This window comes from Ascaphus truei, chromosome 20, assembly GCF_040206685.1.
Source record: "Ascaphus truei isolate aAscTru1 chromosome 20, aAscTru1.hap1, whole genome shotgun sequence".
Taxonomy (NCBI): domain Eukaryota; kingdom Metazoa; phylum Chordata; class Amphibia; order Anura; family Ascaphidae; genus Ascaphus; species Ascaphus truei.
The window spans coordinates 4,663,142-4,676,768 of NC_134502.1; the positions used below are offsets into that span (position 1 = coordinate 4,663,142).

General features: G+C 50.4%; 1 protein-coding gene across 5 annotated transcripts in view; it reads left to right on the forward strand.

Moving 5' to 3' along the window:
- Positions 1-13,627, forward strand: part of LOC142471226 (uncharacterized) — a 56,132-nt gene that overhangs the window by 12,154 nt on the left and 30,351 nt on the right. For all 5 annotated transcript variants that reach the window (XM_075578025.1, XM_075578023.1, XM_075578024.1 and 2 more), the window contains one exon: positions 803-926. In XM_075578025.1, the coding sequence (XP_075434140.1) occupies positions 803-926 (124 nt within the window). The remainder of the gene's footprint in view (positions 1-802; positions 927-13,627) is intronic.

A 13,627-nucleotide genomic window follows, 5' to 3' on the forward strand; every position in this document is an offset into this window, starting at 1 on the left:
GATGTCAGAGGTGTCGGGCCATTTGGCAGCAAGGTGGGGCAGAGGAAAAGACCCTCAACAACCTTTTTGGTTCTCTCAGACTCTGCGGATCCTTCCCCCGCAGATTGCCATGTCCCTTTCCCCTGGCATCAGCCAGATGAGCGCTGCTCTGATTGGCTGGTGGGAAATATTCCCACGCTTTGAATGCATGTGAAAACATAGGACACGGTAATCTATAAAGGGGCCTACCGCGCTCAGAGTGTCTCCAGATTCTAAACAGTGTGTCCAGCAAGTAAATTCCAGTCCTCTGGAGATAGGGGGAGCGGTGGCGTCTAGAACTGCAGGCTGATTTCAGTTCCAGGACATTGCAGGCTAAGTCTCTGTCAGGGGGAAATCTTTATTTAGAATTCCCTGCAACTAGGAAAGTCTAGTTTTTTTTCCCCCCCAGTTCCCAAGTAAGTGTGTATTTTTGCCTGTAGTTTGTGTTCCACTGTGTGAATGCCTATTTAAGTGAATAAACTACAATTTATTTCATTACCTGTTTTGCTCAATGAATGATCCTGGTATAAAAAAGGTGTAAACTGCCTGGTCTCTGCCGTGACAGTGGGGTCTCTGTGTCTCTGAGGTGTCTGTATACTGAGTAGTGGGGTCTCTGTATCTCTCATGTGTCCGGATACTGAGTGGTGGGGTCTCTGTGTCTCTGAGGTGTCTGGATACTGAGTGGTGGGGTCTCTGTGTCTCTGAGGTGTCTGGATACTGAGTGCTGCGGTCTCTGTAAATTTGAGGTGTCTGGATACTGAGTGCTGGGGTCTCTGTGTCTCAGGTACCTTTCAAGTGTGATGATGTTGCAGTCTATTTCTCCATGGAGGAGTGGGAGTATTTAGAAGGTCACAAGGAACTTTACAGGGACGTGATGATGGAGGACCACCAGACCTTATGCTCGCTGGGTAAGAAGACTTTGCTCTTTTGCTTTCTTTATTACCAATAAATAACTACTCAGCACCTAATAGGTTTTAACTTCTTTTTTCCTCTCATTATTTAATAAACAATGTATTATTTTCTATTATTGGAGGAAGAGTGCTTGTTAGAGGATTGTTTCTCTTTTATGTGTTCTTTATTACCAATAGTAAGAACTAAAATGAGCTAATTTATAGGGTCGGTGTCCCCCCTAGGACCAAAGTGTATTAATGGCAGTGACAATTAAAAAAAAATATATATATATATATATATATCTTTTTATTGAGGAAAAGATATACATGGAACACATTTCATATACGTTGCCAGCACAGTATATTACAAACAATCACATAATTATCCAGATATTCATACACTTTCTTAAGACATATACAGAGTAATTGCTGTGTGCCATTTTAAAGTTGTTAAATAATCTTTTCCACGTTAACATGTTTACCCAGATAAACTTTTACATTGTGACTATACAGTTAACAAGACAGGAGGGTGAAAGGGACAAACAGGAACAAATACTAGGAAATCCTCTCAATTAGAAAAGCAAACCGGTGGTTTAGAACAGGAGAAAGAACGCAGATTCTGAAGTGCCTGAAATGTGTATTATTAATAAGAAATGTTAGTATAAAGCCATGTTTCTGTTTCCCGATTCTTACGTTAGTCTCTTGTCCCCTTTGATATAACCACAATACTACAATACTAATCAGAGGAACTGAGCAGGTGCAGCTGAACAAAGGCAGAGGGATGTGATTCTGTGTGCGAATCCGTTCCTATAAATCTCATCCTTCTGTAGTTATACCCACATGTACACTCCAGGATACAGAAGCAAAATGACACGTGAAAGGTTAGGATAATTTTGGCTTACACATTTTAAAGTTAACCCCCGGATGTAAATGCTCCCATCAATAACATATAGTATGAGGTTATTCCGATAACGTTCCCCTTCCCCTCTCAGTATAACAGGCTCGGTTGAACCAGGAAAGAACATTATCTGTTACTAGCACTGTTCTGATCTAAATAAACAGGTCTAAAGAAATGACAATAGTCCCCGAAACGAGTCCTCTGACGGCAAGATCTTGGATGTGGGGGAAGATTAGTGATTACCCGCTAGTTATACAAGTGATATGAATGGGTGCAAACCGTTAATACATATAAAAAATACATGCACAAATAAAAAATAGACCAACGCACTAGAAGCTCCAGTGGCTGCCTAAGGCTGCGCTTATAGTGCCGCGACGCAACGTCGGCGAAAACAAATGCGTTGGCACCGTCGCGTGCGCTTATAGTAAGCGCGACGTGGCTACACGATTTTTGGTAGCCGGGAATAGTTGATTTTTATGGGGCTGTCGCGTCACGTGACAGCCCCATAACCAATCAGTGGCCCGGTCGCCCGTGCCACCCCCGCCGAAAAGCGAAATACAACTTTCGCTGACGGCTACGGGTGACATCGCGTGTTCGGTCGCCCGTCGCGGGCACTATACGCGCAGCCTCAGGGCTGCACTTATACAGCCGGCGACGCGACCGATGACGTCGCCGTTGCGAAAGTTGTATTTCAGATTCTGGACACGTCGCTGGTTGCAAGGCCGGTGACGTCGGCGAGGGAGAAGGCAGACGGGCGGAGAAGCTCCCGGATTGGCTTACAGCCGGTCACGTGTGGAGACTGTCTCTCCAAAAATCAAATGCCACCGACTACCAGAATTTTCGGTAGCGCTGTCGCTCCGTCGCATCCGCGATAAGCGCCGGCGACCGTGCATTTGTTTTTGACGCGGCGTCGCCGGCGCTGTAAGCGCAGCCTAACGAGTCTAGCTGATTCTCTCAAAAGCAGAATGGAAATTGTGGAAAGAAAGATGTACATGACGCTTGGACATGAACTCCAAATGTTATTGATTTGATTTTGTCAACAACCAACCCACGTTTGGTAAGTGCCCATCCGATTCTGCTCAGCTGATGGAAGTCCTCTGGAGGCTCACAATGCGGTCATCCGAAAGAGCCACGTGTGGAAGCCAAAATAAGACAGTACATGCAACAATGGCGCATTATCTCTGACAAACCATATGGAGACACTAATGCGTTGGTTGTGATTAATTAGCTCCTTCTGGATGCAATTCTAATAGTCCACATAAAACTCAATAAAACCTATTGCAAACGATATAAAAAGGTCGGTGAAAGCGAGCTGCACTGCAGGCGTCGGCTAAACGATCCTTTCTGCTCCTCTCTCCGGCTGTGTCAAATTGAAGTCCTACTTGGATTTGGTCGCTAGGACATGCGGCTAGTAAGTAGGGACTCTTGGTTGAAGGTCTCTTCCCGGCTGTTCGCCCAACGGAGCGGCATACGGCAGGCTCTACCGAGCAGCTCACTTTCACAGCTTTTTGTAGTGTTTGCACTGCACTATGTTTTATTGACTTTTACGTGGACTATTAAAATGGCGCCATACAGGGTCTTTTCACAAAATCTAGGGTGTGATGAAAAATCCAAACGAGTTAATTAGCGGGGAGGACTATAATGGCAACGGCAAAAGGTCTATTTGACTGCGGAGTAGTTGAGATCTCCCTGCCACCCAGCAGAGACCCGTTAGAGGGGGTTTCCCCGAATTTGTACAAGCTTTGATTATGCAGGGTAGGGGGGCGAGGAGCGTGTGGGGCAGAAGTGCAGGGTACGGTATTGGTTCCCCCGGCTCGTCATTGTGCAAGATCATGGGGCAAGGCACATTTAAGATGGATGTTGGGGCAACGGAGACACCCTGGCTACTCATCATAGGTACAGGATCTAGTAGCTTCCCCCGGCGCATTAGCGAGATCAGTCACAGAGCCGGGCACATTCAAGGCGGCTCGGAGACCAAGGGGGCATCCTGGCGGGAGGCAGGTGCAGACTTGGACCCTGAGGTTGGGTGGGAGTTCTGGCAGGGGGGCAGATTCAGACTTGGACCCTGAGGTTGGGTGGGAGTTCTGGCAGGGGGGCAGATTCAGACTTGGACCCTGAGGTTGGGTGGGAGTTCTGGCAGGGGGCAGATTCAGACTTGGACCCTGAGGTTGGGTGGGAGTCTTGGCAGGGGGCAGATTCAGACTTGGATCCTGAGGTTGGGTGGGAGTTCTGGCAGGGGGGCAGATTCAGACTTGGACCCTGAGGTTGGGTGGGAGTTCTGGCAGGGGGGCAGATTCAGACTTGGACCCTGAGGTTGGGTGGGAGTTCTGGCAGGGGGCAGATTCAGACCTGGTCTCAGAGGCTGAGGGAATCTTGGTGGGGGTCCGATTCAGACTTGGCCCCTGAGGTTGAGTGGGAGTTCTGGCAGGGGGCAGATTCAGACCTCGCCTCCTACTTATTACTGCTGATTTCCTCTCCGATGTATTGTATTGTATGTCTTTATTTATATAGCGCCATTAATGTACATAGCGCTTCACAGTACTAATACTTGTGGTAATCAAATATATAACAGATAATATAAATAACAGATCATGGGAATAAGTGCTTCAGACATAAATGTAACATTAAGGAAGAGGAGTCCCTGCCCCGAGGAGCTTACAGTCTAATTAGTAGGTAGGGAGAACGTACAGAGACAGTAGGAGGGAGTTCTGGTAAGTGCGTCTGCAGGGGGCCAAGCTTTATGTATCGTGTTCAGAATATCCACAGTGCTATTCATATGCTTCTTTAAGCAAGTGTGTCTTAAGGTGGGTCTTAAAGGTGGATAGAGAGGGTGCTAGTCAGGTACTGAGGGGAAGGGCATTCCAGAGGTGTGGGGCAGTCAGTGAAAAAGGTTTAAGGCGGGAGAGGGCTTTAGATACAAAGGGGGTAGAAAGAAGACATCCTTGAGAAGAACGCAAGAGTCTGGATGGTGCATAACGAGAAATTAGGGCTGAGATGTAAGGAGGGGCAGAAGAATGTAAAGCTTTAAAAGTGAGGAGAAGAATGGAGTGTGAGATGCGGGATTTGATCGGAAGCCAGGAGAGGGATTTCATGAGGGGAGATGCTGAGACAGATCTAGGAAAGAGTAGAGTGATTCTGGCAGCAGCGTTTAGGATAGATTGTAGGGGAGACAGGTGAGAGGCAGGAAGGCCGGACAGCAGGAGGTTACAGTAATCAAGACGTGAGAGAATGAGGGCCTGAGTCAGTTTTAGCAGTCGAGCAACAGAGGAAAGGGCGTATCTTTGTTATATTGCGGAGGAAAAAGCGACAGGTTTTAGATATGTTTTGAATGTGAGGGGCGAATGTGAGAGAGTAGTGTGACCCCTAGGCAGCGTGCTTGGGTTACTGGGTGAATGATCGTAGTTCCAACAGTAATGTGGAAGGGGGTAGTAGGGCCAGGTTTGGGAGGAAGTATGAGGAGCTCTGTTTTAGCCATGTTGAGTTTAAGGCGGTGGAGGGCCATCCAGAATGATATAGCAGAGAGACATTCAGAAACTTTGGTCTGTACAGCAGGTGTAAGGTCAGGGATTGAAAGGTAAATTTGTGTGTCTTCAGCATAGAGGTGATATTTAAACCCAAAAGATGTTATTAGGTCACCTAGAGAGAGTGTGTACAATAAAGAGAAGAGGTCCCAGTACAGAGCCCTGGGGTACCCCCACAGAGAGATAAATAGAGGAGGAGGAGGTGTTAGCAGAAGAGACACTGAAAGTACGATGGGAGAGGTAGGATGAGATCCAGGCTAGAGCTTTGTTCCGAATACCAAGAGTATGGAGAATATGAAGGAGAAGAGGGTGGTCCACGGTGTCAAATGCTGCGGAGAGGTCGAGTAATATGAGCAGAGTGTAATGACCTCTGTCTTTGGCAGCATGGAGGTCGTCAGTTATTTTAGTGAGGGCTGTTTCCGTGGAGTGTCCAGTGCGGAAGTCAGATTGTAGAGGGTCTAGGAGAGAATAGGTGTTGAGAAAATGGGGCAAGCGAGAGAATACAAGATGTCCAAGGAGTTTAGAGGCAAAAGGCAGGAGGGAGACAGGTCGATCGTTAGAAAGACAGGTAGGGTCAAGCTTGTTGTTTTTGAGTAATGGTATGACTGTTGCATGTTTGGTGTGTGAGCATAGGAATTATAGTAGGAGCAAGAGGTTTTAGTAGATGGGAGGGAATGGGGTCAAGAGAGCAAGTGGTAGAGAGAGGAGGCGATCAACAGCGACACATCCTCCTCTGAGACAGTGGAAAAAGAGTCAAGGAAGGCAGGAGGAGAGTTAGGAAGAGGTGTAGGATGGGAGGAAGAAACAAAGGGGATGTTCTGACGTATGGATTCCACCTTTTCCTTAAAATAGTCAGCAAAGTCCTGAGCGGAGATGGAGGAAGGAGAGGCAGCTGAGGGTGGTTTGAGTAGAGTACCAAAGACAGAGAACAGTCGGCGTGGGTTAGACTTGTGCATGTTGATTAGTGAAGAAAAGTAGGCTTGTGTAGCTTGCGAGAGGGCAGAGTTGAAACAGGATAGCATAAATTTGTAGTGAAGCAAGTCTGTGAGAGTATGCGATTTACTCCAGAGGCGTTCAGAGGAACGAGTGGAGGAACGCAGGATGCGCGTGTGGGAATTTAGCCAGGGTCTAGGGTTAGAAGGGCGAGGGCGGCAGAGAGAAAGCGGGGCATGTAGATCAAGAGAGGACAAGGCAGAGTTGTAGTTCCTGACCAGGTTGTCGGGGTCTGAAGCAGAGCTGGGAGAGGAGAGGGAGGAGCGTAAAGTGGACTCAAAGTCAGGTAAGTGAATAGAGCGCATGTTTCTGCAAAACCTGGGGGTAGATGGAGGTGGGGAAGGGGAGAAGCGAGATAGAGAGAATAAGATGAGGTGATGGTCAGAGAGAGGAAAGGGGGAAAGGGGGAAGTGGAGAAATCAGAGAGAGAGAAGTTTTTAGTGAAAACCAGGTCGAGGTAGTGGCCATCCTTGTGGGTGCTGGCTGCAGTCCACTGTTGAAGGCCAAAAGAAGAGGTTAGAGAGAGAAAGCGGGTAGCCCAAGGGAGAAAGGGGTCATCAATGTGGCAATTGAAGTCCCGAAGGAGAACAACAGGGGAGTCTGAGGAGAGGAAGAAAGAGAGCCAGGATTCAAAGTGAGAAAGGCAGAAGGGGGATGAGTAGAGGTAGGTGGGCGATAGATGACCGCCACATGTACAGGGAGAGGAGAGAAGATCTGGACAGTGTGAGAATCAAAGGAAGGGAAAGCAAGAGATGGAGGAATAGGAAGGGTTCGGTAACGGCAGAGAGAGGAGAGCAGGAGCCCCACGCCTCCACCCCTGCCATCATGGCGCGGAGTGTGGGAGAAAGAAAGGCCACCATAGGAGAGGGCAGCTTCCAGAGTCAGACTGAGTGAGCCAGGTCTCAGTTATGGCAAATAGGAGCAGAGAGTGAGAGAGAAAGAAGTCATGCACAGAGAGGAACTTGTTAGAGAGGGAGCGAGCATTCCAAAGGGCACAGGAGAAAGGGAGAGAGGAGGGCGGGTGGCAGGGGATGGGTATGAGGTTGGAGGGGTTGACACCAGTAAGGTATCACGTAAGGCTTGTTTTATAGTTCTTGCTGCTTCGCGTGCGGGGGCGCGACCGGCGTGGCACGCTTTGTAGGCTGCAATCGGTGATGCGCGCGGTTAGGGTGCGTGACGCTGACGTCACCGCGTTAGGCCGTGCTGCGATTGGTCGGCGGCGCTGGCAGCAGCGCGAAAAAATACACTTTTATGATAATTTCCCTGGTCTTGCCGCGCCACCGCTCGCAGCCGTGCGCGCGTGTCCCAAGTATACAACCGCCAATTATAATTGACGCGCGCTCACGGTAGCACACGCGTGCGCACTATATTACACGCCTAAAAGAGATGTGATTTTTGTCTCGCTTTGTGCGAAGGTTTTCTGGTTTTATTGGTTGGGGGGGGGTGTCTCCGAAACAGCGCCAAACATCCGTTGAGCGTGTCAAATTTGCCATCAATCTTTGACTCTAATTTCTCTTCATTCTTTTAGTTTTATTTATTTAGTTATTGTATCCCCCTCCCGCAGTCTGTCATAATCCAGGGACATGTCTACCACACCAGGACAGCCACAGTGACAACACTGGGCTCCGGGCTTAGATTAAAGATTCTTTGTGTTCCCAAAAACAAGCGTGGAAACTGAAATAAAAGCCAGTGGTGAGTCTTCAAAGGTGCCGAGACTATAGCAGCCTGGGACCCCCTATAGCAGCCTGGGACCCCCTATAGCAGCATGGGACCCCCTATAGCAGCCTGGGACCCCCTATAGCAGCCTGGGACCCCCTATAGCAGCCTGGGATCCCCTATAGCAGACTGGGATCCCCTATAGCAGCCTGGGATCCCCTATAGCAGCCTGGGACCCTATGGCAGCCTGGGACCCTATGGCAGGATATAGAGAAGTCTGCAGGAAGAACACAGTCTGTGTGATATGTGAGCACAGCGCGCCCCCTTCAGGCTAATGCCACTGTCAATAAACAGCTCGGCACACAGGGAAAAATGGCTGCAGCTTTAATGTAGATTGTACCCGACTTCCAGGGAGAGATTGGCAGCAATACCGGTCTCTAAAGAGAGCCCGGAGCTGGGCCTACAATCCACGGTTGGTGAAACCAACGATTCCCGTGGGTGAAAGGAGGATGGCTGCGGATTGCGAACGGTGAGGCAGCAGGGAGCTCTGGTGTGCAGCAGCCATCTTGGAGGCACGCCTCCAGGAAGAGACATGTTTAATGCGTCAGTCCCTCCGAGGGTCCGGCTGCACTAATGGCAGTGACATGGTTAAGGGGTCAGTCCCCCCTAGGGGCAAAGTGCACTAATGGCAGTGACAGGGTTAAGGGGTCAGTCCCTCCTAGGGGCAAAGTGTACTAATGGCAGTGACATGGTTAAGGGGTCAGTCCCTCCTAGGGGCAAAGTGCACTAATGGCGGTGACATGGTTAAGGGGTCAGTCCCTCCTACGGGCAAAGTGTAATAATGGCAGTGACAGGGTTAAGGTATCAGTCCCTCCTAGGGGCAAAGTGTACTAATGGCAGTGACATGGTTAAGGGGTCAGTCCCTCCTAGGGGCAAAGTGTACTAATGGCAGTGACATGGTTAAGGGGTCAGTCCCTCCTAGGGGCAAAGTGTACTAATGGCAGTGACATGGTTAAGGGGTCAGTCCCTCCTAGGGGCAAAGTGTACTAATGGCAGTGACATGGTTAAGGGGTCAGTCCCTCCTAGGGGCAAAGTGTACTAATGGCAGTGACATGGTTAAGGGGTCAGTCCCTCCTAGGGGCAAAGTGTACTAATGGCAGTGACATGGTTAAGGGGTCAGTCCCTCCTAGGGGCAAAGTGTACTAATGGCAGTGACATGGTTAAGGGGTCAGTCCCTCCTAGGGGCAAAGTGCACTAATGGCGGTGACATGGTTAAGGGGTCAGTCCCTCCTATGGGCAAAGTGCACTAATGGCAGTGACAGGGTTAAGGGGTCAGTCCCTCCTAGGGGCAGAGTGTACTAATGGCAGTGACAGGGTTAAGGGGTCAGTCCCTCCTAGGGGCAAAGTGTAATAATGGCAGTGACATGGTTAAGGGGTCAGTCCCTCCTAGGGGCAAAGTGTACTAATGGCGGTGACATGGTTAAGGGGTCAGTCTCTCCTAGGGGCAAAGTGTACTAATGGCAGTGACATGGTTAAGGGGTCAGTCCCTCCTAGGGGCAAAGTGCACTAATGGCAGTGACAGGGTTAAGGGGTCAGTCCCTCCTAGGGGCAAAGTGCACTAATGGCAGTGACAGGGTTAAGGGGTCAGTCCCTCCTAGGGGCAAAGTGCACTAATGGCAGTGACATGGTTAAGGGGTCAGTCCCTCCTAGGGGCAAAGTGTACTAATGGCAGTGACATGGTTAAGGGGTCAGTCCCTCCTAGGGGCAAAGTGCACTAATGGCAGTGACAGGGTTAAGGGGTCAGTCCCTCCTAGGGGCAAAGTGCACTAATGGCAGTGACATGGTTAAGGGGTCAGTCCCTCCTAGGGGCAGAGTGTACTAATGGCAGTGACAGGGTTAAGGGGTCAGTCCCTCCTAGGGGCAAAGTGCACTAATGGCAGTGACATGGTTTAGGGGTCAGTCCCTCCTAGGGGCAAAGTGCACTAATGGCAGTGACAGGGTTAAGGGGTCAGTCCCTCCTAGGGACAACGTGTACTAATGGCAGTGACATGGTTAAGGGGTCAGTCCCTCCTAGGGGCAAAGTGTACTAATGGCGGTGACATGGTTAAGGGGTCAGTCCCTCCTAGGGGCAAAGTGCACTAATGGCGGTGACATGGTTAAGGGGTCAGTCTCTCCTAGGGGCAAAGTGCACTAATGGCGGTGACATGGTTAAGGGGTCAGTCCCTCCTAGGGGCAAAGTGTACTAATGGCGGTGACATGGTTAAGGGGTCAGTCCCTCCTAGGGGCAAAGTGTACTAATGGCAGTGACATGGTTAAGGGGTCAGTCCCTCCTAGGGGCAAAGTGCACTAATGGCAGTGACAGGGTTAAGGGGTCAGTCTCTCCTAGGGGCAAAGTGCACTAATGGCGGTGACATGGTTAAGGGGTCAGTCCCTCCTAGGGGCAAAGTGTACTAATGGCAGTGACATGGTTAAGGGGTCAGTCCCTCCTAGGGGCAAAGTGTACTAATGGCAGTGACATGGTTAAGGGGTCAGTCCCTCCTAGGGGCAAAGTGTACTAATGGCAGTGACATGGTTAAGGGGTCAGTCCCTCCTAGGGGCAAAGTGCACTAATGGAAGTGACATGGTTAAGGGGTCAGTCCCTCCTAGGGGCAAAGTGCACTAATGGCAGTGACAGGGTTAAGGGGTCAGTCCCTCCTAGGGGCAAAGTGTACTAATGGCAGTGACAGGGTTAAGGGGTCAGTCCCTCCTAGGGGCAAAGTGCACTAATGGCAGTGACATGGTTAAGGGGTCAGTGTCTCCCAGGGGCAAAGTGTACTAATGGCAGTGACATGGTTAAGGGGTCAGTCCCTCCTAGGGGCAAAGTGTACTAATGGCAGTGACATGGTTAAGGGGTCAGTCCCTCCTAGGGGCAAAGTGTACTAATGGCAGTGACATGGTTAAGGGGTCAGTCCCTCCTAGGGGCAAAGTGCACTAATGGCAGTGACATGGTTAAGGGGTCAGTCCCTCCTAGGGGCAAAGTGCACTAATGGCAGTGACAGGGTTAAGGGGTCAGTCCCTCCTAGGGGCAAAGTGTACTAATGGCAGTGACAGGGTTAAGGGGTCAGTCCCTCCTAGGGGCAAAGTGCACTAATGGCAGTGACATGGTTAAGTGGTCAGTGTCTCCCAGGGGCAACGTGTACTAATGGCAGTGACATGGTTAAGGGGTCAGTCCCTCCTAGGGGCAAAGTGTACTAATGGCGGTGACAGGGTTAAGGGGTCAGTCCCTCCTAGGGGCAAAGTGTACTAATGGCGGTGACATGGTTAAGGGGTCAGTCCCTCCTAGGGGCAAAGTGTAATAATGGCAGTGACATGGTTAAGGGGTCAGTCCCTCCTAGGGGCAAAGTGTACTAATGGCAGGGACATGGTTAAGGGGTCAGTCCCTCCTAGGTTCAAAGTGCACTAATGGCAGTGACATGGTTATGGGGTCAGTCCCTCCTAGGGGCAAAGTGCACTAATGGCAGTGACATGGTTAAGGGGTCAGTCCCTCCTAGGGGCAAAGTGTACTAATGGCAGTGACATGGTTAAGGGGGGGGGGGGTCAGTCTCTCCTAGGGGCAAAGTGCACTAATGGCAGTGACAGGGTTAAGGGGTCAGTCCCTCCTAGGGGCAAAGTGTACTAATGGCAGTGACATGGTTAAGGTATCAGTCCCTCCTAGGGGCAAAGTGTACTAATGGCAGTGACATGGTTAAGGGGGCAGTCCCTCCTAGGGGCAAAGTGTAATAATGGCAGTGACATGGTTAAGGGGTCAGTCCCTCCTAGGGGCAAAGTGTACTAATGGCAGGGACATGGTTAAGGGGTCAGTCCCTCCTAGGGGCAAAGTGTACTAATGGCAGTGACATGGTTAAGGGGTCAGTCCCTCCTAGGGGCAGTGTGTACTAATGGCAGTGACATGGTTAAGGGGTTAGTGTCTCCCAGGGGCAAAGTGCACTAATGGCAGTGACATGGTTAAGGGGTCAGTCCCTCCTAGGGGCAAAGTGTACTAATGGCAGTGACATAGTTAAGGGGGGGGGGGTCAGTCTCTCCTAGGGGCAAAGTGTAATAATGGCAGTGACATGGTTAAGGGGTCAGTCCCTCCTAGGGGCAAAGTGTACTAATGGCAGTGACAGGGTTATGGGGTCAGTCCCTCCTAGGGGCAAAGTCTACTAATGGCAGTGACATGGTTAAGGGGTCAGTCCCTCCTAGGGACAAAGTGTACTAATGGCAGTGACATGGTTAAGGGGTCAGTGTCTCCCAGGGGCAAAGTGTAATCATGGCAGTGACAGGGTTAAGGGGTCAGTCCCTCCTAGGGGCAAAGTGTACTAATGGCAGTGACATGGTTAAGGTATCAGTCCCTCCTAGGGGCAAAGTGTACTAATGGCAGTGACATGGTTAAGGTATCAGTCCCTCCTAGGGGCAAAGTGTACTAATGGCAGTGACAGGGTTAAGGGGTCAGTCCCTCCTAGGGGCAAAGTGTACTAATGGCAGTGACAGGGTTAAGGGGTCAGTCCCTCCTAGGGGCAAAGTGTACTAATGGCAGTGACAGGGTTAAGGGGTCAGTCCCTCCTAGGGGCAAAGTGCACTAATGGCAGTGACATGGTTAAGGGGTCAGTGTCTCCCAGGGGCAAAGTGTACTAATGGCAGTGACATGGTTAAGGGGTCAGTCCCTCCTAGGGGCAAAGTGTACTAATGGCGGTGACAGGGTTAAGGGGTCAGTCCCTCCTAGGGGCAAAGTGTACTAATGGCAGTGACATGGTTAAGGGGTCAGTCCCTCCTAGGGGCAAAGTGTAATAATGGCAGTGACATGGTTAAGGGGTCAGTCCCTCCTAGGGGCAAAGTGTACTAATGGCAGTGACATGGTTAAGGGGTCAGTCCCTCCTAGGGGCAAAGTGTACTAATGGCAGTGACATGGTTAAGGGGTCAGTCCCTCCTAGGGGCAAAGTGTACTAATGGCAGTGACATGGTTAAGGGGTCAGTCCCTCCTAGGGGCAAAGTGCACTAATGGCAGTGACATGGTTAAGGGGTCAGTCCCTCCTAGGGGCAAAGTGCACTAATGGCAGTGACAGGGTTAAGGGGTCAGTCCCTCCTAGGGGCAAAGTGTACTAATGGCAGTGACAGGGTTAAGGGGTCAGTCCCTCCTAGGGGCAAAGTGCACTAATGGCAGTGACATGGTTAAGTGGTCAGTGTCTCCCAGGGGCAAAGTGTACTAATGGCAGTGACATGGTTAAGGGGTCAGTCCCTCCTAGGGGCAAAGTGTACTAATGGCGGTGACAGGGTTAAGGGGTCAGTCCCTCCTAGGGGCAAAGTGTACTAATGGCGGTGACATGGTTAAGGGGTCAGTCCCTCCTAGGGGCAAAGTGTAATAATGGCAGTGACATGGTTAAGGGGTCAGTCCCTCCTAGGGGCAAAGTGTACTAATGGCAGGGACATGGTTAAGGGGTCAGTCCCTCCTAGGTTCAAAGTGCACTAATGGCAGTGACATGGTTAAGGGGTCAGTCCCTCCTAGGGGCAAAGTGCACTAATGGCAGTGACATGGTTAAGGGGTCAGTCCCTCCTAGGGGCAAAGTGTACTAATGGCAGTGACATGGTTAAGGGGGGGGGGGGTCAGTCTCTCCTAGGGGCAAAGTGCACTAATG